The sequence below is a fragment of the Oncorhynchus gorbuscha genome, linkage group LG26 (genome assembly GCF_021184085.1).
Source record: "Oncorhynchus gorbuscha isolate QuinsamMale2020 ecotype Even-year linkage group LG26, OgorEven_v1.0, whole genome shotgun sequence".
NCBI classification, from domain to species: Eukaryota; Metazoa; Chordata; class Actinopteri; order Salmoniformes; family Salmonidae; genus Oncorhynchus; species Oncorhynchus gorbuscha.
This window is the reverse complement of record NC_060198.1, coordinates 23526731-23551993: the sequence shown is the minus strand read 5'-3', so window position 1 is coordinate 23551993 and position 25263 is coordinate 23526731. Positions and strand designations below refer to the sequence as shown.

Here is a 25263-nt window from a genome sequence, read left to right as displayed (position 1 = left end):
TCCACTTTGAAGGTTGTTATATCTCAATATGGAAACTAAACTACGCACAAACTAGGTCCAACAACAAGGAGAGTTATGAATAACCATAACCATGGTGATAGAAAAAAAAAACTTTTTATTACACAAGAGAGAGAGAGAGAAGAAATTCGAGAGGGGACTTGTTGAATGTTCTCTCTCTGCTCCCTCCGTGTTTCATAGGTCGATAAATGGTTGAAAGCAAACTTCTACATCCCAAAACACCAGAGGTGAATAGCGCGAAGCCACACCACAGCAACTGTCCAGCCAGTTCGCAGTGAACAAAAGACACACTCACACACACAGATAAGGTGGCGCTGTGTGACATCGCGGTGGATACCTCAACGTGAAAGACAAACGAGGACTTTGATATACACACCTGTCCTCGCCTGTTTAAAGACAGACTGACAGAACACCTTGTCGTACCGACATTCAAACGAAGGCAATTCTGGTTAAATCAAACCAGCTGACCAGCCTTCTGGCACGTGCCGTCTAAACAGACCAATTAGGAGTCTTGGACTTGACAGGCCATTATGAAAGGAAAGCAGCGTTTGTCCCTCAGCCAAAATCCCTTGGGATCTCTCTCTCTGTCTCTCCATCGTTCTCTTTCTTCATCCATCTCTCCCTCTATGGAACACCTGGACTTTGCACACCATCACACTGGAAGGGTGTCTCCCCACTGGCAAGGTGCACACACACACACACTACTGTTCCATAGACATACATGCACTGGAAGACACACACACACACTACTGTTCCATAGACATACATGCACTGGAAGACACACACACACACTACTGTTCCATAGACATACATGCACTGGAAGACACACACACACATTACTGTTCCATAGACATACATGCACTGGAAGACACACACACACACACACACACACACACACACACACACACACACACACACACACACACACACACACACACACACACACACACACACACACACACACACACACACACACACACACACACACACACTACTGTTCCATAGACATACATGCACTGAAAGACACACACACACTGTACAGATGCTGTCAAATATATTGGCAAACTTGCACTTTAGAATGGAGTGTTACATTTTTTATTTTCAAAACGGGTAGAATTGCTATTTTTACCCTGTAGGCACCTGCAATTTACCATAGGTGAGATAAATTACACAGTAAACGAGAATCACTGCATCCAACCAAATTCATTAGAATTCTGAAGGATTTAGTTCCGGCCATTTTATTTATTACTTTGAAGTGAAAAATCTTACTTTCACTTTTGATTTAAAAAAAAAAAAGAAAAAGCGAATTGGTCCTGTGTAGTTGTAAATCAAACAAAAACCCGCGTAAAGACCAAATGTGTTTTCAATTTCAACTTATATTATAGTGGGGGAAAAAAGTTTGATTCATGCAAGTGTACAAATATATTGGACCGTATCTGTATAGACAGACAGAGGCAACACACACACACTCACACACACACACACACACACACTTCCCCCAAGGGTCAAACACACACACAGTTTTTCAAAGGCGCTCACACAAAAACACACACACACCTCTAATGCAGAGTGGTCTTAAGCGTTTCTCATCAGATAGAGTCCTGAAGGTCGTGCGTTTAAGTGATCAGAGGAGAGGCAGTCAGGCAGTAAAAGCAGTCAAGTCCCTTTAACAGGCTTTTAGCACCCGCCAAAGCAGCCACACTACCATCATAGCATACTTTAACAGGCTCACCCTCATCACCTCATCCTTCCCCCTCCCTCAGTCCCTCCTTCAAGACAACCATCACTCCCTTCATTCTCTCCATCACTGACCCCCCCCCCTTCCCTCCGCCTTCCCCATCATTTGTTCCATTTACCCCCTCCCTCCCTCTGTGTCCTCCATCCCTCCTTCAACACCCTACCCTTTTTCTCTTCCTCAATCCCCCCTCCCTTTCTCCCTCCCTGGGTTGTGGATGGGAACTAACGGCCCTCCTCCTCTTTTTCCTTGGGCGTGACACAGCTCTGAGACAACAGAGATTCTGCCCAGATGATGACCCACACCACGACTGTGTCTGTTTTAGATTCTTCACCATAACGCTTTGGGGGTCTTTCCAAGTGACTGTCCTGCCTTCTGGCCTGCTGTCAGTGCCCGGCGCCAGTCTCCCTTTGACTACCATCCGCCCATCCCTCCGCAGACGAGAGAGATCTCTGTCAGGATATGGGGGATTATGAGGGAGCATTTATTATTTTGTTTTGCTGTAGGCGTGGCGACGCCACCGTCAAACTGAACTTCTTAAAAAGGTCAACTTGACGTGCTGAGTTGTCGCACAGAGTGCTCGCCCGCTAGGGCAGTCCAGATAAAAACCGGCAGGGCCACAGGACGTAGGCCTACACAGACAGATAGAACTGGGGCCTTGCAACGCAAGAGGACCGAGCCATCTGTCTGCAGACAGTAAAACAAGAAAAGCTGAACAGAATAAAAAAGGTGGAGGAGGCGAAATTTAAGACCCAAAGGAAAGAATCTTGTGTGAAGGGTACGCCTGACCCAGGTTGATTTAAGATGCCTCGGGGCTCCAAGGTCGCCTCCTTGTCTCCTTCCAGGGGCCTCTCCTGCACCCCTCCACCGTTCCACCCCGGGACAGCAGGCTGCCGCACAATGTCTCTCCGTCTCCCTGTCTGTCTGTCCGTCTCTCTGTCTCTCTCTCCGTCTGTCTGTCTCTCCGTCTCTCTGTCTCTCCGTCTGTCTGTCTCCGTCTGTCTGTCTATGATCCATATATCAGTTGGCAATAGGTACGTATTATGTCAGCGGCTGCGGTCATTCCACCATTGGGCGTGGTTGGCTTTAAAGTCTCAGTCAGACAGTCATGTGACGAGCATCAGTCTGTTTGAAGTTCACAGTACTCTGAGGTTTGGAGTCTGAACTACTTATTCTGAAATTACTGTCATTACTGTCAAGCATTATTATTAAATGACAGGTCTATATGAAATTAGATAGGACCATAATGGATGAAGCTCCATCCCACACACCTTCGCAAAATGTCAGTCGAGTTTGCCAAGTGACCTTTCACACGGTCCTCCACAAGCGCTAACAAAGTCAAACCTCAGCGCTATGGAAAGAGCAGTCATCACAATGACTAACCTAAACCAGTCACAACACAAGAACAGCCACAACAACCTGAATCAGTTAACCAGTGGTGTAACAGTCACCATAACAACCCGTATCTGCTCCATAGCAACCATCGTCATCCCTACCCAATGAGCAACAGCGAGTCACAACGACCTATATCAGCTCTGTCAACAAGCAGACAGGAGTGCGTCTCAAATGGCGCCCTATTCCCTATTTTGTGCACTTTCGGTGCAAAAGTAGTGCACTATTCAGGGAATAGGGTGGTAAGCAACAAGCCCATGTTCTTTAGAACACCATCAGACAAGTTTAACAGATGTCAGGTATGATATTGTCAGACCTGTGACAGAGATGACAGAGGGGATAAGGTCAGACCTCCGCAAACGATGGCACGGTGAATGTTGTCAGACGCGTTCGGGATGAGCGTGGATTCTGTCAGAGCCACGGACAACGACAGAGCGAATACCATCCAATGTGCTCACGCTACGAGAACTCGGGGTCTAGGAAAGAGAAGATGCCTTTAAGACGGTGAAGAAGAACTGACATGCTGTCTCGACCGGAAACGCGCTTGCGTCCGCCGTCGCCCGCGTGTGGATTTTGTCCATCCGTACTAGACGCGATCCAGTCACGCAGGTTGAAATATTCTTTTTAAAATGAACTCCAACTCTATTCATTTTGGGGACAGCTCCAAACAACGTGAAACATTCATGGACATTTAGCTAGCTAGCTTGCTGTTGCTAGCTAATTTGCCCTGGGATAAAAACGCTGGGCTGTTATTTTACCGGAAATGGACAATTTTGAAGAATTTAGAATTTTGACCCATTTTGAGTCACACAAAATCGTGTGTTCTCTACTCTGAAATGTAATCCACAGATAAAAGGGGAAACCTAGTTAGTTTCTAGTAATCTTTCCTCCAGTGGCAGTAGTATTAGTAGTGGTATTAGTAGTGGTAGTGGTATTAGTAGTATTAGTAGTGGTATTAGTAGTAGTATTAGTAGTGGTATTAGTAGTAGTAGTCTTCTTCTGCGGACTTTATATGTCGCTTGGCAACCAACTTTAAGGTGCATTACCACCACCAACTGGACTGGAGTGTGGACCTCAGTTCATCTTTCAATCCCCACACATGTGTATAAGCTCCTAAAAAGAGGAGATAGGAGAGGCGGGACTTGTTGCGCGTCAAGCGTAAAAAATGGAACTAAGTTGTATTCTAGCGCCTGGCTAAGCAGACGCTCGTTGACGCGCGTGAGCAGTTTAGATTAAATGATTGAATAACATGCGTGTGTAAATGTGTTTTGCAACGCGAGCGGTGTGGTCAGCATATTTAACTAACACTGTTTAAACTGTGATGGAGAAAATCCCCAAATTTGACAATCTCACTTGTCAGAGTTATTCCCCTCCAATTGAAACCCTTTTCGTTGTCCTCAACATGCGCCACGCAGCCCTTGGCAGCGAGTAGAGGTGAGCGGTCTGCGAGTCGACGTAGACGTCACAGCAACCCTCCAGAAGACAAAACACCGGTTGGGCATGTCCCAGTTGGTGCCTGCCAAACGTGGACTAATCAAAATGGAGCTCGGTCAGAGACGATCACTGTGGTAATGTGGACAGGAACACAGGGACTGGCAGCTCCCGACACGCAACGCTACAATGTAAAACACCATGGTGATACGAGACATGCAGGCAGCCATGGAGACAGAGAAACAGAGAAACAGAGAAAGACAGACACAGAGAGACAGACACAGAGAGACAGACATAGAGAGACAGACACAGAGAGACAGACACAGAGAGAGCGAGAGAGACAGAGAGACACAGACAGAGACACAGGCAGAGAGAGAGAGCGTACGTGCATGCGGGTCGACAGCTCTCCAACACCTCTGTTGTGCCAGACATTGACTGGGCTCGGGTGGAGCTGCAATGCCAGAGCCAACTCACACCTTCAGAAGGAGCGTGAAGGAAACTGTTTGCAGATGTACATCAGGCCTGTCGGAGAGCGAGGCTGAGGACAGGGTTGAAAACATGCCTGTCCAGACTAAGGAACAGGCCTCGACAACCACTTGGCGTCGTTACTTTCAATAATGTCTGTTTGTACGTGTAAAGGGAAGGGAGCACCGCTGCCACCAGCCAAGGTGCATGCACTGAGGAGCAAACTGAAGTAGAGTGGGGATTCAGCAGCTCTCGGAGGACCGTTGTCATTGTTACAAAAAAAACAATTCCAGCGTTGGTTTTAATTGTATCAAAACGAGACGACTTTCATCGTCCTCCAAAGAGTTGCCATACACCTGTCCTCATCTTCTTCCCAGCAACCTTGATAAATAAAATAATAAAACACATTACGACAATACCGACTGTTACAGAGGTGGTTCTAGGGTTGAACCCCATTGGTCACACTAGCACGAACTACAAAAGAAGTCGTCAAATCCTAACATTGCTTGAATCATGTGAAAAACAATAAGCATGCTCCTAGCTTGCCACTCTGTCGGGGCTGCGACACACTTGTGAGAGGAATGCGGCCCAAATGGCACCCGCTAGTAGTGCACTACTTTTGACCAGGGCCCGTAGGGCTGTGCTGTAATCTAGCTGCACGCGGGAGCGTCGATACATTGAACGCGCCGAGCAGATTAAAGGGGAATGGAAGAGGGAAGTTGAATTGAATGACCTGGGGGGGGGGTAACGAAGTGCTTGCTGCGTTAAGTAGGTGTTAGGATCAGCGGGACCTCCGAGGCAGGGTGTGTGTGTTTGAATATGTGTGTGTATGTGTGTATGCGTGCATGTTAAGTAGGTGTCTGTATCAGCGGGACCTGTGGAGGCAGCACAGTCATTAACAGCGATAACACACCGTCTCCCTTCACACCGGGGTGAGCAGAGAGGAGGAGAGAAGAGGGAGGGGAGGAGAGAAAGAGACGGAGGTAGACACGGCAAGGTCAACAGTGTCAGAGTCCTATTTAACCCACACTAAACTGCATTCAGCACATACGCATTTCATAATGTAAAGTGTTAGCGAATGCAGCTGGGGAGTGGTTAGGATACACGACACAAAGTTGGGTCATTGTTCGGATGGGACACTTGGAGAGTGAGCTGTGTTCTTTATGTCAGTCTAGTTGTGTCATTGTTTTGTCTTTACTTTTCATGCGTTTTGATGCACTCACTGTAGCACTTTGAGATGGTTTAAATACATTACTATTGTTACTATTATTATATTTTTGGCAGTAGACATTAAGCCTCATTTAAACATGGCAAAAACATGCTAAACAAGAAAAAAAGGCACACCTGCATTTGCATCGTGGTCATCCGTCCTCTTTCATATTTACATTTATAACGTACCATGTCACGTGGCAGGTCAGCCTGTCAACAACAAGCTTGCCTGTGTTAGTAACCAGGCTTTGTGTTGTTTTTGTGTGTGACGAAAGAGAGTGACATCCAAATGAACCGACCCAAGGAAAGTGAACGGTACTTCTGACTCTTTGCTGCAGGAATGTGTGTGGTGGTAGTGGAGGAATGAGAGGAGAGGAGAGGAGAGGGTGTGTGTGGTGGTAGTGGAGGAATGAGAGGAGAGGAGAGGAGAGGAGAGGGTGTGTGTGGTGGTAGTGGAGGAATGAGAGGAGAGGAGAGGAGAGGAGGGGAGAGAAGACAGTGTGTGTGGTGGCAGTGGAGGAAGGAGAGGAGGGACAGCGAGAGGGGAGGGGAGAGGGGAGAGGAAACTGGTGGATGTGGGGGGTATGGGTGTGTGGGGGGGGGGGGGGGGGGGGTTATAGTACTCAACATGGGACACTTTGTGGCTAAATAATGTGGCGGTCTATATTTAACTCTGTTATTTCTGGAGGGGGATGATGGGGGGGGGTGACGAAATCGAAATGGAGCCATCCCGGATTATAGGGACAAGTCCCTCCTTTGAAAACTGGAGGGAGAGCTGATCAGCATAAACCGAGAGCTGCGTACAGAAAGGCGCATCGCCGCAACGCCTGCCAGTCTGAATCGGGATAAAAGCTCCGTCTGGGGTGGTATACAGTTCGCTGATGGGGGAGGGGTGCAGTGTCATCCACGTGGACCGTGCCAAGCTGGTCGTGGTGACTGTGGAGATGATGCACCCACCCGGCCTTAGACAACTGCCCCTGGGTCCCGTTTTACCACGGTGGTGGAAGACCCCTCCGGGAGGCAGAGCTGGCTGTCTTCACGCCTGCTATCGCGTGTGGCCGGCTGTACCGGCAGTGGCGTCACACCACCATCGGAGACCACCACTGCATGACTAGGTGAAAAGTCTAATGGCTGCGATCAAAGTCTCTCCGCATCAGATCTTGGATTTGTTCAAACAAACTTTCTGGGAAACACCTACACGTAACACGTGTAGTTCCAAAAGCATATTGACATTGACAGTAAAAGACTAGAAGGCGGATCACACGTTGGGCAACAGCACCACGGGCTCAAAAACAAAGCCTGTTTAACCTCACAGGGCTGTCTGGAGGCATCAGGCAGTGTTTGTTGTTGCTCTAGCAGCTTCCTATCTGACACACACACACACACACACACACACACACACACACACACACACACACACACACACACACACACACACACACACACACACACACACACACACACACACACACACACACACACACACAGCTCATATCTCCTGACATCACTCAGAGAACACAGAACCACCGTAGTAACCACAGGGCATTTGGCGCCACCACAGCTGCGTGGCGTTCGCTACACCTGGCTACCGGCTGAGCCTTACACTGGGATCACAGAGAAATACAGAGTAGAACGAAAGAAGTGAGGAAAAAGAAGTCGAAGGAAAGAGGTGATGAAAGACAGAGCGAGAGCGAGAGAGAGAGAGAGAGAGAGAGAACGAGAAGATGAGCTGTGTTGAAAGAGCGAGTACCCTGGGGCGAGCTGATCCAGCTCTGCTACTGCTTACTGCTCCAACTAATCCCAGCCTGAGCACATCAGCTAGGTCTTATCAGTAATTAGCACGCTAACCATTCCCCAGTCCCACTGGGGTCTGGACCTGGAGAACACAGCCTCCACAGCCAGCCAGCCCTTCCCTTGCATTCAATTAGCCCACTTTAAAGTGCGTGCCATAACCCGTAGGGCTGGCAATGGCGGGAGGGGAGGAGGGGGGGGGGGTGAAGAGGAGGCAGCGGGAGTTGAGAAACAGGAGGGAAACAGTCTGACATTTCAGAGGCTGAGGGTGTTATACAGAGTGCAGAGGGTGTGAGGTTTTTTTTTTTTTTTTGGGGTAGGAGGTGTGGCTTTTTGTCATGGAGTGTTTTGCGGGGTCGCGTTAACACTCCTTGCCCTGTCGAGGCGAATCGGGGATGATCTCCACGGTTACGAGGGGGAGACAGAACAGGAGAGAGAGAGGGGGGTTAGATGTGATGAAAACGACCTCTGCTCGGCTGGCATGTCTCTGGAATTGTAGATTTTTATCCCAGTTTATTGGGAAATAAGACCTTAATCCCTGCTTCAACCAATAATGCTGGCAGGAAATTGTATACCTTAGCGCAATGTACATAACTCGGGTCAAGGTTAGAATAGATAGTATGGGGTGGTGTGACAGGGGGAAGAGGATGAGGAGGAGCGGCTCGGGTTTGAGAGGCAAGTCCACAATTTCACATATTCTTGAGTAATATGTTTTAGGTGTGGTTTATGCAGAGGGTGTGAATCTGGGATATTTCCATACCTGTGGAAAATACAATTAGCACGTGGAACCAACTTTCTAGGGACAGAGTAGAGGCTTTGACTGACAGGGTCTTTTCAACAACATGTCAAGAAGAGGCAAAAAGGGGAAGAACATTCTTTCCAAGACTTTCCAAGATGGCGTAGCAGTGCAGACGTTGTTTGCCGTTCTCCCGTGTAAATTTGTTTGTTTTTTCCCCATCTTTTTCTGTATATGTATATATCTTTTTCCATTTTTAAATTAAATATACCTTCCGGCAACCCGTCTCACTCAATGTGATACGGATATGCTATTTTTAGACCTTATAGCCAGAAACGCCATCAGAAGCTAGCCATCAGTAGCTAACCAGCTAATTAGCAAGCACAGACTAGCTAGCACAGACACCAGCCGCTTTTAGCATGGATAATACTTGCCAGCCTACACAGCGCGTTATCAATCCTGAGCATATCGGTCTGTTTTATCCGCTACAACACCGGATTCTTGCCGTAAGCCCTGAACCATTATTCCTGATCATCGCATCTAGCTAGCTGCCACCGAGAGGCCCAGCCCCGAAGCTAGCGTTTAGCCAGGACCATCTCCCGGCCTGCTCAGTGGACCCTATGATCACTCGGCTACACAGCTGATGCCTCCCGGACTATTCACTAACACGACTAGAATCCACTACACCACCGGATTCTTGTCGTAAGCTCTGGACTTATGCATCGGGTCATCGCTGCTGGCTAGCTGCTACCGAGAGGCTATAGTGGCTAACGCACTTGTCCCGAAGCTAGCACCAGTTAGCCGCAAGCCAGGCGCATCTGCCAACGAGCAAACTAAATTTCTCCAGCTACAGTAACTCTTTTGCCAACTGGCCTGGACCCTTTGTTGACACAGAGCCCCGCCGTTCCATCACGACTGGTCTGACAACATTATTCCATCAGTTGTGACCTCTACCGGCCTTTGCCGGACGTCGGAGCAGACGCTTCTACTAGCCCCGGCCTGCAAATGATTATTTATTTTTTAACGCCGTGTCTCCCGCTTGCTAGCGAAGTAATGACTACCTAAAGGCTTCCAGGTTCCGTCGATTGCTGTTCACTGGAACCTATGATCACGTGGCTACATAGCTGATGCCTGCTGGACTGTTCACTAATTGTGGTACTACATTTTGTTTATCTGTCGGCCCCAGCCTCGAACTCAGGCCCTGTGTGTAATTAACTGACCCTCTCTGCCCATTCATTTTTACATGTTGTTGTTGTTGTCTTAGCTGATTACCTGTTGTTGTCTTAGCTAGCTCTCCCAATCAACACCTGTGATTGCTTTATGCCTCACCTTATGTCTCTTTCTAATGTCAATATGTCTTTTATACTGTTGTTTAGGATAATTATCATTGTTTTAGTTTACTGTGGAGCCCCTAGTCCCACTCAACGTGCCTCAGAGAACTCTTTTGTCCCACCTCCTACACATGCGGTGACCTGACCCAGCATAACTAATTTGTCCAGAGATGCAACCTCTCCTTTCGTCACTCAATGCCTAGGTTTACCTCCATTGTACCCACACCCTACTATACCCATCTGTACATTATACCCTGAATCTATCCTACCACACCCAGAAATCTGCTCCTTTTATTCTCTGTCCCCAACGCACTAGACGACCAGTTGATAGCCTTTAGTTCTCCTTCCAGACTCATATCTCAAAACATCTCCAATCCAAAATTAAATCTAGAATCGGCTTCCTATTTTGCAACAAAGCCTCCTTCACTCACGCTGCCAAACATACCATCGAAAAGCTGACTATCCTACCAATCCTCGACTTCAGCGATGTCATTTACAAAATAGCCTCCAACACTCTACTCAGCAAACTATCACAGTGCCATCCGTTTTGTCACCAAAGCCCCATATACCACCCACCACTGCAACCTGCATGCTCTTGTTGGCTGGCCCTCGCTACATATTTGTCGCCAAACCCACTGGCTCCAGGTCATCTATAAGTCTCTGCTAGGTAAAGCCCCGCCTTATCTCAGCTCACTGGTCACCATTGCAACAACCACCCGTAGCACACGCTCCAGCAGGTATATCTCACTGGTCATCCCCAAAGCCAACACCTTCTTTGGCCGCCTTTCCTTCCAGAATTGCAAAAATCTCTGAAGTTAGCGATATATTATTCCCTCGCTAATTTTAAGCATCAGCTATCCGAGCAGCTAAACGATCACTGCAGCTGTACATAGCCCATCTGTAAATATCCCATCCAATCTACCTACATCATCCTCATATTGTTTTTATTTACTTTTTTGCACACCAGTATTTCTACTTGCACATCTATCACTCCAGTATTAATTTGCCAAATTGTAATTACTTGCTACTATGGCCTATTTATTGCCTTACCTCCTTACGCCATTTGCACACACTGTATATAGACTTTTTCTATTGTGTTATTGACTGTACGTTTGTTTATTCCATGTGTACCTCTGTGTTGTTGTTTGTGTGGCACTGCTTTGCTTTATCTTGGCCAGGTCACAGTTGTAAATGAGAACTTGTTCGGAACTAGCCTACCCGGATAAATAAAGGTAACATGTATATATATATTTTTTAACTTACTCCATCTTCTCACTCACTCACACAGCTTTGCCTCATGCTACCTCTTCAAATGATAATGCACGTCTCTATGTAGGACATGCCACTGCTGCTTCTCACCCCCTCTGTGCTTCCTCAAACACAGCATGTGGGCTGGGTATATCGCAGTCCCCCCCCCCCCTATCCCCCGCCAGTTCCTCTCATCTCCGGAGAGTCCCCGTCCCGCATGACAGCTCACCCAGGCCATCTCCTAGCGTGGCGGGGGGCTATGTAATAATTAGCCCCAGGCAGCGAGGGAGGGCTGTTCGTCAGCTAACACTATGCAGGAGCTATGGATTAGTCTCTCAGCACCAAGAGAGGAGCACGCTCATCAGCCAGCCAGCCAGACAGGGAGGCAGAAGAACACACACACACACACACACACACACACACACACACACACACACACACACACACACACACACACACACACACACACACACACACACACACACACACACACACACACACACACAGGAAAGCAGGGAGCCCCTCTGCTCTGAGAGGCTGTTGTACTCTAGGCTCTGCTGTCTGTCTGTCTCTGTCTGTCTCTGTCTGTCTCTCTGCCGACTGAGCTCCAGCCTGGATCTGGGGAATGGAAGCCACAAGGGGTGGGACATGGTGGGTGGAGGGACAGAGACATTAGCTGCTTTCCCCATACAGACATGGGAAGAGAGGGAGGAGAGGAAGAGGAAAGGAGAGGGGGCCAGGATGCCACCCAGCAAGGCATGAGCGGATGTAAGCTTGGCTGTGATTGGGCAGCTTATTGGTAGAATGGGTACTGTGGCAGTGATGGACCTACACTATACTTGCTAAATGAATATTAACGTTAACGTTGATATATGAGACCTTTATCTATTCATGTTTGTAGAATTGATGGGTGGTCCCATATCACATCCACCTACCTGTCAATATTCCGTTGGGCCAGTAACCGAAAGGATGCTAGATCGAATCCCCGAGCTGACGAGGTAAAAATCTGTCGTTCTTCCCCTGAACAAGGCAGTTAACCCACTGTTCCTAGGCCATCATTGAAAATCAGAATTTGTTCTTAACTGACTTGCCTAGTTAAATAAAGGTGAAATAAAAAATAAAAACTTTAAAAAACTACCATCACAACTGCTTCAAGAGTCCAGAACAACACCTTATTTTCACATAATCAGACAGACACACACTTCCTCCATTAATGCATGTACACACAGAGAGAGCGCCCACCCACCAGTTCAAGCGAGGACACACACCTCCTGACGCTTTGTGCCCAGGAACATTCTGTTGGATATTCGAGCTGCCTCATTGCGATCAGACCAATCCGCTCGCTCAGTTCGACACATCGCCACATGACAACTGGCCGGGATCCAGATCGCCAGGAGCAACTAGTCAAGGCTATGTTCCACACCAACCAAACCTCTAATGTGGTCAGTTCTATGTAATTGGTGTAATAGACCTTTTACACATCAGTTCTATATCAGTTCTAGACTCCACTCCACTTTGATCTGATTAAGTCATACAGCATCACAGCCATATATAAGTAACACAGGAGACGCTGGAAAGTTAAAGTTAACTGGAAAGTTTAAAGCAGCCAAGTTAAAACTTGTGTGGCTCATTTTGTACTTCCTGCGTTCCCTCCCGAATTGATCGAACTTTGTCAAACTTCAAAAGCTGATTTTTGGTACAAATATAAGATGGATCAAGTCAGTCATTGGGTCAAAAGGCATCAACCAACCAACCAAACGCCAATCAGCAGTACCTGACAACCTTTGTAATCACTCACTAATGTCAACATACACCAACAGAATGTGATTGGGTACTTACTGGCTGGCGACGGGGTGCTGTATCCGTTGACGGGCAGTCCGGAGAGGGTGGGAGGGGACAGCCCCCCCAGCATGTGGGGGAAGAAGTAGGAGTAGTGAGGCATGGGGAATCCCCCCAAAGAGACAGTGGGGCCCCCCGCACTCCCTGGCCCCCCCGGGGGGTGGCGGGGGTTACCCTTGCCCGCCATGTTCTGCTCGGCGGATCTTGAGCCGAGTCCAAAGAGTCTCCTGTAGGTATCCGTGGCGATGTCGGTCTACATCCCCCCCAACCTCAACCGCCGGTGACGACGTAATCCAATGAATTAAGAAGAGGTGGGTGGTGGTGTGTGATGGTGGACAACAACAGGGATTTGGGTAGGTGTGTGAAATGGAGCTGCTCGGTTATGCTGATGTTCCAGGTGGACACTTCAGAGAAACTTATAGGCTATACTCTTCCAAAAGGCTGGTCCTCTGCCTTGTTGTGAAGAGCGTCCCACTGAGATAGATAGAGGTAGACTAGGCCACTAAGCTTTATACCATGATTGAAACACCCAATTACATAAATACTAAGGGAGGTCGCTAGGCAGAATCATCTGGCACCAATGGACTCCAGACCCCTTGGGATTGGATAGACTTCTCAGGCCTTGGGATGATTGGATGATAACAGCTTCTCTCTCTCTCTCTCTCTCCAGTGACTCAGCAGAGCTCATACAACAACATGACGGAGTGGAGGAGGAGGATCGTTATGATGACGTCTGGTTTTAGTTCTCACCGTAGCCCGGTTTGCCCCAGGTCAGCCCCTAATCGCCGCGGTGGACTCACTTTCAGTCTCGGCAACGCACCTGTAGCGGACTGGCAACCTTCCTCCTTCAGAAACAGAGACAGACAGACGGAGAGAGAGACAGACAGAGAGACAGACAGACAGACAGACAGAAAGAAAGAGAGAGAGAGAGAGACAGACAGACAGACAGCGAGAAACAGAGGCATGGGTTAGATAGAGATTCACTCACTGGCGCATATTCAGAGACACAGAGACGGGGGAGCAAATGCATATTCAGTGGAGTGGCGTTGATTTTTGCCAGGGCTCATCTCTACATAGACAGCGTGGGAAAAACAGAGCCCGGGTCCTCTCTAGTTAGCCCCCCCACGTTGTGGGGTGAATCATCATCAGAGATGCTGAGGCTCATTAACGGAGTCCGTCTGAACCTCTCTCTCTGCTCCTCAATAAACAGGAGACGAGCTTACGCAACCTTCCAAGAGAGGGAGGGAGGGAGGGAAGAGTAACCTAGTTCTGCCTTTCAATGCTGATGTTGTACAACATGCCTTATATAAACCCAAAACCCCTTGCTTTGCTACACACCGTAGCAACTAGCTATAATGTCTGTAAGACCATCCACTACTTTGCACTGTAATTGTAGTTCACAACTGACAGCTTTGCTTCCATCTCTTTCCCCCATCTGACATTGACATGCCAAAGGAGTGAACCGTTTACTGTTCTGAGTCTGGACCGGAACTGTCTGAACGTTGAAAACATCATTTGAGTGCCTTTTTCTCCCTCCCGGTCTGTCATGTCTGTAGCCGTCAGAGGCATTTCTTCTGCCCTGGCCCCAGCGAGGAGGGTGTTGGGTGCACGAGGGCCCGTTTTTACAGGGTCCGGGGACTTTTCTAGATCTCCCGCAAAGTGCTGCTCCCTCAGACGTCAGGCCTCACCTTGTGAAGCCCTCCGCCGACAGGGGTGTGTTTGCGTGCGTATGTGTGATCTCCTGTATAGTGCTCCACCGCCGCTAGCCCCCCTCCCCGTTGTGAAGTCGGCCCCCACACACACACACACACACACACACACACACACACACACACACACACACACACACACACACACACACACACACACACACACACACACACACACACACACACACACAGGTCGGCTAGGCCCCCGTCATAAAACAGCCAGACACCACTGGGCTTTCAGACATATTTGTGTTAGAAGGGCGAGAGGAGAGGAGGGGGAGAGATGAAGAGGCCTTTTAGAGAGACTTGGTGAAGGTCTGGGATAAGAACAAGACTGACGTGATCAGAGCATTATTATCAAAACTCTAAAACATGATGAAGTACACTTACAGGAACAGAACCGGAAAACAGAACAAGGCGTAGTGGATTCAGACCACGCATTGCTTTCCAGCAGCTCCTGTATTTGGTACATATGGCTGTCGTGCTGAAATGAATCAAATACATCCATTCAGCCCTCCGTCCATATACCAACCCACCCATCCGTCCGTTCTTGAGAAGGAGTAACTTGCATAAAGGCCTGGCTACATCCGCCGTGCCGCTCACAGATCCCACCTGGGAATATGAGCTTTCAGCGGGCTCTACCCTGAGCTTTAGCACAATGCAGTGGGTAGAACACGTTCAAATGATACAGAGGGAGAGAGAGAGTGACGGCGAGAAAGGGGGAAAAAGAGACAGGGAGCGGGGGGGGGGGGGCTCGATCAAAGCGAGAGGAAGCGGATGAAGATGCCTCGTCGGCGCTCGCCGCTTTCCATCTCGCTCATACATTATGAAAAATGCCCTACTAAGTAGGTTACACCCCACAGGTCCCCTTTACATAGCCATACACTCGTTCATTGAATCATGGGGCTTGTGTACCAGTGCATCAGTGTGTGCGTATCGATGTATCTGTATCAGTGTGTGAGAGAAGAGAGAGACAAAACAGAGACATCTATATTGAGAAAGAGAGAGAGAGAGAGAGAGAGAGAGAGAGAGAGAGAGAGAGAAAGGAGAGAGAGAAAAGAGACAGCTATACTGAAAGAGAGAGAGAGAGAAAGAAGAGAGAGAGAGAGAAAGAAGGGAGAGAGAGAGAAAGAAGGGAGAGAGAGAAAAGAGAGAGAGAGAGAAAGAGAGAGAGAGAGAGAGAGAAGAAGGGAGAGAGAGAAAAGAGAGAGAGAGAGGGAGAGAGAGAGAGAGAGAGAGAAAGAAATGAGAGAGAGAAGAGAGAGAGAAAAGAGAGAGAGAGAGAGAGAGAGAGAGAAAGAAAGGAGCGAGAGAAAAGAGACAGCTATACTGAGAGAGGAAAAGAAGGCGTGCTCACACAAGCGGCATAAGCCAGTCCATCCATAAAGAAGTGGGAGTTCATAAATACATCCATCTCTATACATGTACAGTATGTAACCAACACTGTCTGCTTCAGAATACGTGCACCTGACAGTAGTAGGAAAAGAGAAGAGGAGAAGAGCGTGTGTCTGCACATCCTCGACAAACTACTTGATCTTTCCAGTGGGAATATATTACATTTTGTGACCAAATCCTTTGATCAGACTGTCAGTTACTTCACAGCCAATCACAGAGGAGAGGCAACATAGAACTGTGGGGGGTGGGTGTAAGGACAAGAAGCTCCATAATGAACATTGTGCCTGAGCATTTAAATCACCCACTTTGTCCACGAATTGGTGGAGATTCAAGGATATTCCTGATAATACGTAGAATTATCGGGGAAACAAATGGAAAATTACACACTGGATGTACACATGTCAAATATGTATCGAACTCATTCATTCTCTCATATAAGCATGAATGTACATGTTTGACAACACACCAGGGACATGCATCTACAGTTGAAGTCGGAAGTTTACATCCACTTAGCTTGGAGTCATTAAAACTCATTTTTCAACCACTACACAAATTTCTTGTTAACAAACTATAGTTTTGGCAAGTCGGTTAGGACATTTACTTTGAGCATGACACAAGTAATTTTTCCAACAATTGTTTACAGACAGATTATTTCACTTATAATTCACTGTAGCACAATTCCAGTTGGTCAAAAGTTTACATACACTAAGTTGACTGTGTCTTTAAACAGCTTGGAAAATTCCAGAAAATGATGTCATGGCTTTAGAAGCTTCTGATAGGCTAATTGACATCATTTGAGTCAATTCGAGGTGTATCTGTGGATGTATTTCAAGGCCTACCTTCAAACTCAGTGCCTCTTTGCTTGACATCATGGGAAAATCAAAAGAACTCAACCAAGAGCTCAGAAAAAGAATTGTAGACCTCCACAAGTCTGGTTCATCCTTGGAGCAATTTCCAAACGCCTGAAGGTACCATGTTTATCTGTATGCAAGTATAAAGACCATGGAACCACGCAGCCATCATACCGCTCCTAGAGATGAACATACTTTGGTGCAAAAAAGTGCAAATCAATCCCAGAACAACAGCGAAGGACCTTGTGAAGATGCTGGGTACAAAATTATCTATATTCACCGACCTATATCGACTTAACCTGAAAGGCCGTTCAGCAAGGAAGAAGCCACTGCTCCAAAACCGCCATAAACAAGTCAGACTACGGTTTGTAACTGCACATGGGGACAAAGATGGTACTTTTTGGAGAAACGTCCTCTGGTCTGATAAAACAAAAATAGAACTGTTTGGCCATAATGACCACCGTTATGTTTGGAGGAAAAAGGGAGGCTTGTAAAAAGCTTGGTCGCAAATGGGTCTTCCAAATGGACATGACCCCAAGCATACTTCCAAAGTTGTGGCAAAATGGCTTAAGGACGACAAAGTCAATGTATTGGAGTGGCCATCACAAAGCCCTGACCTCAATGTGTGGGCAGAACTGAAAAAGCGTGTGCGAGCAAGGAGGCCTACAAACCTGACTCAGTTACACCGGCTCTGTCAGGAGGAATTGGCCACAATTCACCCAACTTATTGTGGGAAGCTTGTGGAAGGCCACCCGAAACATTTGACCCAAGTTAAACTATTTAAAAGGCAATGCTACCAAATACTAATTGAGTGTATGTAAACTTCTGACCCACTGGGAATGTGATGAAAGAAATAAAAGCTGAAATAAATCATTCTCTCTACTATTATTCTTACATCTCACATTCTTAAAATAAAAAGTGGTGATCTTAACTGACCTAAAACAGGGAATTGTTACTGGGATTAAATGTCAGGAATTGTGAAAAACTGAGTTTAAATGTATTTGGCTAAAGTGTATGTAAACCTCTGACTTCAACTGTATGTGTTAGTTTAGTTTTAGTTTAGTTTATTTTATTTTTACAGGGACAGTGCACATCAACGTTTCAGTAAAAGTGCCGGTTTTAGCCAGCCGGCTAATTTTCAACCGCAGTCCCTGGGCAGGTTATTAACCCAGACACATGCATGCGCAGGCACCTACTCACACATACAGTGGGGTGACACACTTGATAAAGATGAGCAAATATGTATCAAATAATTCAAATACTGAGCTATTTTGTGTGCTCAATAAAATGAGGAAATTCGATTATTTTGTACTAATAATTACTCAAAGACAGATTTTGCTTAACAAGTAATACATTTTTCCTCAAAAAGTTAGGGGTCAAAATTAGTGACAAACATGTTTTCAGTATCTCACCTTGCAAGGATAACGGCACTGAGCTTTTTTGGTAAATGTTTTATGAATTGGAAAACACATTGGGATGAACCTTAGCACGCACTCCAGCAGGTATATTTCACTGGTCACCCCCAAAGCCAATTCCTCCTTTGGCCGCCTCTCCTTCCAGTTCTCTGCTGCCAATGACTGGAACGAATTGCAAAAATCACTGCAGCTGGAGATTCATATCTCCCTCACTAACTTTAAGCATCAGCTGTCAGAGCAGCTTACAGATCATTGTACCTGTACATAGCCCACCCGTAAATAGCCCATCCAACTACCTCATCCCCATATTGTTATTATTTTTTGCTCCTTTGCACCCCAGTATCTCTACTTGCACATTCATCTTCTGCACATCTATCACTCCAGTGTTTAATTGCTAAATTGTAATTACTTCGCCACTACGGCCTATTTATTGCCTTTTACCTCCCTTATCTTAACCTCCCTTGCACACACTGTATATAGACTTCTCTATTGTGTTATTGCCATTTGTTCATCCCATGTGTAACTCTGTGTTGTTGTTGTTGTTTGTGTCACACTGCTTTGCTTTATCTTGGCCAGGTCGCAGTTGTAAATGAGAACGTGTTCTCAACTGTCCTACCTGGTTAAATAAAGGTGAAATAAATGTAAAAAATGAAATGAAATCCTTTGTCTGCGCTTATGGACTGCCCCCCTATCCTTTTCCTCAATTCAATCCACAGGTTTTCAATGGGTATCAAGTTTGGAGAACGAGATGCCATTGCAAAACGTTGATCTTGTGGCCATTTAACCATTTCTTTGTGGATTTTGCTGTGTGTTTGGGGTGAATCGTCTTGATGGAAGATCCACCGGCTGCCAAGTGTCAACCTCCTGTCAGAGACAAACAGGCATTTGGCTAAAATACTGGTACTGGGGAAAGTTCTTAATGCCGTTGACCTTAATAAAAGGCCCCAGGACCAGTGGAAGGAAAATAATCCCATAATATCAAAGACCCACCACTATATTTTACAGTAGGTATGGGGTTCTTTTCTGCTCATGCGTTCTCATTTCGACGCCAAACCCACCACTGGCGTGCGTAACCAAAGAGCTCTATTTTCATGTTATCTAACCAAAGCACCGGTTCCAATCCGAGTGCCAATGTTGTTTGCATTTACATTTGTAGGATGACATGAAAATAGAGCTCTTTGGCCATCTCGGTCTCCGGACTTAAAATCCTTTGAAAAAAGCCTGTGCTTTTTTCCATACCGTAAGTGCAGACAAAGGATCTGAAAGGATTCTGTTTGGATGAACTCATAAAACATTAGAGAAAAAGGCTCAGTGCCGTAATCCTCGCAAGGTGAGGTATTGAAAGGTGTTGAAAACAAAGGGTGTCAATCAGTTTGACCCTTATCTTTCAGGGGGAAAAAATGTAGTTCATGCTTTTTGAGCATACAACATAGCTCAGTATTTGAACGATGTGTTTTATACAGTCATTTCTGCGCATCTTTATCAAGGGTGTGAATCATTTCAGACCCCACTGTACATGCAAACCACTCACACACTGCAAAACACACACACACACACTAGAGATTGACACAGGAACAAGACTCCTGCGGGTCTAGTGGGGCCCGCTGGATTCCGGCAAGAATGGGAATGAAGTTCTAGAGTCCAATTCGGGACAGGACAGGATTGACATTCCACAGGAACTGGCAGTCGGACTAAAAGAGTTTCCTTAATACAAATAAATGATCCCGTCCGTCGGCGCTCTCTCGTACCTTGCTCCAGTTGTAGCCAGTCACTACTTTACCTCAGATATACACATTTGCACATGTCCATAAATTCATCTGACTCTGGGTCACTAGAAGGGCTGCCTTCATTGCCAAAATGTGGTAATGTGGTTGTTATCAGCGGTGTGCACGATGCAGGCGACTGTCTCGTGAGCGCTGAGCAGCAGGCAAAACGGAGCAGTCGCTATAGCTACTCCCGCGCAGAGCGGGAACGGACAGGTGAGAAGTTAACTCAACAAAGTTATTTCTGATTCCTGCGCCTAAAAATTTGCACGGAACCAGAGTGATTTTTATCTGGATGAACAGGAACGTTCTGGGGTTATAGAACTGTTATCGGGATTAAGGACAGTACGGGGGAAACATTTTTTGACCGGATTATACGGGACTGGAATGAATTTCCACTCCCGTGTCAACCTCTAACACACACACTATTTGAATGGATCAAACATCACAGGCTCCCTTTGAGAGAAATTTAACTGACCATACACGTAATGTATCATCTATAGCATGCTAACGTGTGTCAGCTTTCCCCTAAAACTGACACACTATGCAAAGGATCACAGTGTGTACCGGTATGTACAGTATGTCTGAAAACCTCCATCCTCAATGCCCTTGTTCAGTCATAAGAATTATGTGGCCTGTGTGGTCCGTCAGTTACCCGCGCTGCCTTTAGTGCTGTGAACCCGGCACACATACCAGAGTTGGAAGGGGTTCAAATCTGACCCTTCTTCCTCGCAATCTCTTCTACCTTTCCTGTTTCCTCTTCCGACCTTAATAAATACAACAAAATTCAACAACAACAAAAAATAACAAGAAAAAGATCATATGGCTCACGCACCTGATGGTCACAAGTGCAAGGACATACTCCATTTCTAACTCCACATTATGAAATCTCCTTCATCTCATGGCCTCCCGAGCGGCTCAGTGGTCTAAGGCACTGCATCGCAGTGCTTTCTGTGCCACTAGAGATCCTAGTTCGAGTCCAGACTCTGTCGCAGCCGACCGGGAGACCATGGGGCGGCACACAATTGGCCCAGCGTCGTTCGGGGTTAGGGGAGGGTTTGGCTGCGCTCTAGTGACCCCTGTGGCGGGCCGGGCGCAGTGCACGCTGACACGGTCGACCAGGTGTACGGGTGTTTCCTCCAACACATTGGTGCGGCTTGCTTCCGGGTTAAGCGGAAACCATTGTGTCAAGAAGCAGTTTGGCTGGGTCGTGTTTCGGAGGACTCTCGACCTTCGCCTCTCCCGTACGGAGTTGCAGCAATTGTAACGGATGTGAAACGGCTAGCTTAGTCAATCGGTGACGTCACTTGCTCTGAGACCTTGAAGTAGTGGTTCCCCTTGCTCTGCAAGGGCTGTGGCTTTTGTGGAGCCATGGGTAACGATGCTTTGTGCTTTATACTTGTCAGATAGCCTCCTTCTGTACAGCCGTATTAGCCTAATTCGTACATCTTGCCTTTACAGGTCTACATAGCTAATCCGAATACCCATACCACACCTTCACAAAAGTGTCTTAACTTTATTAGGGTAATATCAAAAGTAGGCCTAAGTCAAGGCATTGTTCATATGGAAAATACGAACAGGTTATGATGTTGCCGCATTAAATGACGTTTTGCATCTCGCCCTCCTTGGCTTTTCCTTTTCATGGTTTGACTGCGAGCAGCCCTATAGGCCTAACGGTCATTTTATTATATTGCGGCAAACACAACATGAACTTAAATTTGGCAAAAGAAAATGGCTCAACAGAGATAAACAAAAACACTTGTTGAATAGCCTATTTAACCTTTTCACGTGCAAGTTGCAAATATCTCTAACCGTAGCCCCTTGCGTGCGTTTTGTCATAGGCGTGACGTCAGAATGCTCTCACTGTTCCAAACTGTGATTGTTACGCAACAAGACAGTTACCCGCGCTGCCCTCAAACCAAGGCACACTCCCTGCTAATTATCTATAGGCCATTTCAATTTGTCAATTTCAAATGATTTTCTAACAACAGTTTGAATTGAGGTGTGTTCCGCCTCCTCGTTAATTCACATCTCCTTGTATGTAATCTCCTTAATGTTAGGAAATAGTAACACAATAAAAAAATTTGCACAAAAAAATAATAATCTATTTACATTTTTTTTGAATGAACTCTGCATTGTTGGGAAAGGTCTCGTAAGTAAACATTTCATGGTAAAGTATACACCGGTTGTATTTGAGGCATGTGACATCGAGCTGTTGGTTGCACACCGGTAGCCGGTGACGAGCAACCTACAATAAATATGCAATCACATGGGTAGGACAAGTTTTGCGCAGCATCTCAGAACCAAAGTTCTTGTGTATCTCTGACCGTTTCTTACCCGATGTTTCTTTAACCTCTTGGGCCTGCCCCAGTGTATGTCTGAATAATACTGTATAATATAAAGCCCAATGTGCAACAATTTCAAAGGTTTTACTGAGTCACAGTACATATAAGGAAATCAGTCAATTGAAATGTATTAAATTAGGCACTAATCTATGGATTTCACATGACTGGAAATCAGATATGCATCTGTTGGTCACAGATACCTAAAATAAAGGTAGGGGCGTGGATCAGAAAATTTGTCCGTATCTGGTGTGACCACCATTTGCCTCATGCAGTGCTACACATCTTTTTCGCATAGAGTTGATCAGGCTGATGATTGTGGCCTGTGGAATGTTGGCCCACACCTCTTCAAAGGCTGTGCGAAGTTGCTGGATATCACGGGAACTGGAACACGCTGACGTCGATCCAGTGCATACATGTCCATCCAGAGCATCCCAAACATGCTCAATGGGTGACATGTCTGGTGAGTATGCAGGCCATGGAAGAACTGGGATATTTTCAGCTTCCAGGAACTGTGTACAGATCCTTGCGGCATGGGGTGGTGCATTATCATGCTGAAACATTGAGGTGATGGCAGTGGATAAATGGCACAACAATGTGTCTCAGGATCTCATCATGGTATCTCTGTGCATTCAAATGGCCATCGATAAAATGTAATTGTGTTCGTTTCCGTAGCGTATGCCTGCCCATACCATAATCCCACCACCATGAAGCACTCTGTTCACAACGTTGACATCAGCAAACCTCTCGCCCATACAACGCCAAGCACGTGGTCTGTGGATGTGAGTCATGTTGGATGTACAGTCAAATTCTCTAAAACGATGTTGGAGGCGGCTTATGGAAGAGAAATGAACATTCAATTCTCTGGCACAGCTCTGGTGGACATTCCTGCAGTCAACATGCCAATTGCATGCGCTAGAGTGTCCTTTTTATTGTCCCCAGCACAAGGTGCACCTGTGCAATGACCATGCTGTTTAAATCAGCTTCTCGATATGCCACACCTGTCATGGATTGTTTTGGCATCAATTTGTTGCACAACATTTGAGAGAAATAAGTTTTAAGTGCGTATGGAACATTTCTGGATTCTTTTATTTCAGCTCATGAAACATGGGACGAACACGTTACACGTTGTGTCCATACGTTTGTTCAGTGTATATAGCTAGTGCAAATCTGACTCTCGCTGCAGCATCTCTTCTACCCTCAGTCGACATGGCTTCCATAAGTGCCTCCGCTGTATGAAATGTGTGGTGTGCTGAAATTGAGTCATCCATGGGAAGAGAGGGGTCATTGAATGTATGCAGGTGTGCTTGCGTAACCATGTGTGTATGTTTTTATATGTGTGAGTGTACATAATGATGTGTGTGTGTATGTTTTTATATGTGTGAGTGTACATAATGATGTGTGTGTGTATGTTTTTATATGTGTGAGTGTACATAATGATGTGTGTGTGTGTGTATATGTTTTTATATGTGTGAGTGTACATAATGATGTGTGTGTGTGTGTGTATATTTGTGAGTGTACATAATGGTGTGTGCGTGTGTGTGTATGTTTTTATATGTGTGAGTGTACATAATGATGTGTGTGTGTGTATGTTTTTATATGTGTGAGTGTACATAATGATGTGTGTGTGTGTGTATGTTTTTATATGTGTGAGTGTACATAATTATGTGTGTGTGTGTGTGTGTGTGTGTGTGTGTGTGTGTGTGTGTGTGTGTGTGTGTGTGTGTGTGTGTGTGTGTGTACATAATGATGTGTGCGTGTGTGTGTATGTTTTTATATGTGTGAGTGTACATAATGATGTGTGTGTGTGTATGTTTTTATATGTGTGAGTGTACATAATGATGTGTGTGTGTGTGTATGTTTTTATATGTGTGAGTGTACATAATGATGTGTGTGTGTGTGTATGTTTTTATATGTGTGAGTGTACATAATGATGTGTGTGTGTGTGTATGTTTTTATATGTGTGAGTGTACATAATGATGTGTGTGTGTGTGTGTGTATGTTTTTATATGTGTGAGTGTACATAATGATGTGTGTGTGTGTATGTTTTTATATGTGTGAGTATACATAATTATGTGTGTGTGTGTGTGTGTGTGTGTGTGTGTGTGTGTGTGTGTGTGTGTGTGTGTGTGTGTGTGTGTGTGTGTGTGTGTGTGTGTGTGTGTGTGTGTGTGTGTGTGTGTGTGTGTGTTGTTATATGTGTGAGTGTACATAATGATGTGTGTGTGTGTATATTTGTATATGTGTGAGTGTACATAATGATGTGTGCGTGTGTGTATATTTGTATATGTGTGAGTGTACATAATGATGTGTGCGTGTGTGTATGTTTTTATATGTGTGAGTGTATATAATGATGTGTGTGTGTGTATGTTTTTATATGTGTGAGTGTACATAATGATGTGTGCGTGTGTGTGTATGTTTTTATATGTGTGAGTGTACATAATGATGTGTGCGTGTGTGTGTATGTTTTTATATGTGTGAGTGTACATAATGATGTGTGCGTGTGTGTGTATGTTTTTATATGTGTGAGTGAACATAATGATGTGTGTGTGTATGTTTTTATATGTGTGAGTGTACATAATGATGTGTGTGT

At 46.0% G+C, this 25263-nt stretch overlaps 1 protein-coding gene across 1 annotated transcript in view; it reads right to left on the bottom strand.

Annotated features, from left to right (window-relative positions):
• LOC124016157 (retinoic acid receptor alpha) overlaps nucleotides 1-25263 on the bottom strand; it is a 203371-nt gene that overhangs the window by 101796 nt on the left and 76312 nt on the right. Inside the window, exon 4 of the mRNA XM_046331696.1 lies at nucleotides 13196-14040. Coding sequence (XP_046187652.1) covers nucleotides 13196-13382 — 187 coding nt within the window. The 5' untranslated portion in view covers nucleotides 13383-14040. The remainder of the gene's footprint in view (nucleotides 1-13195; nucleotides 14041-25263) is intronic.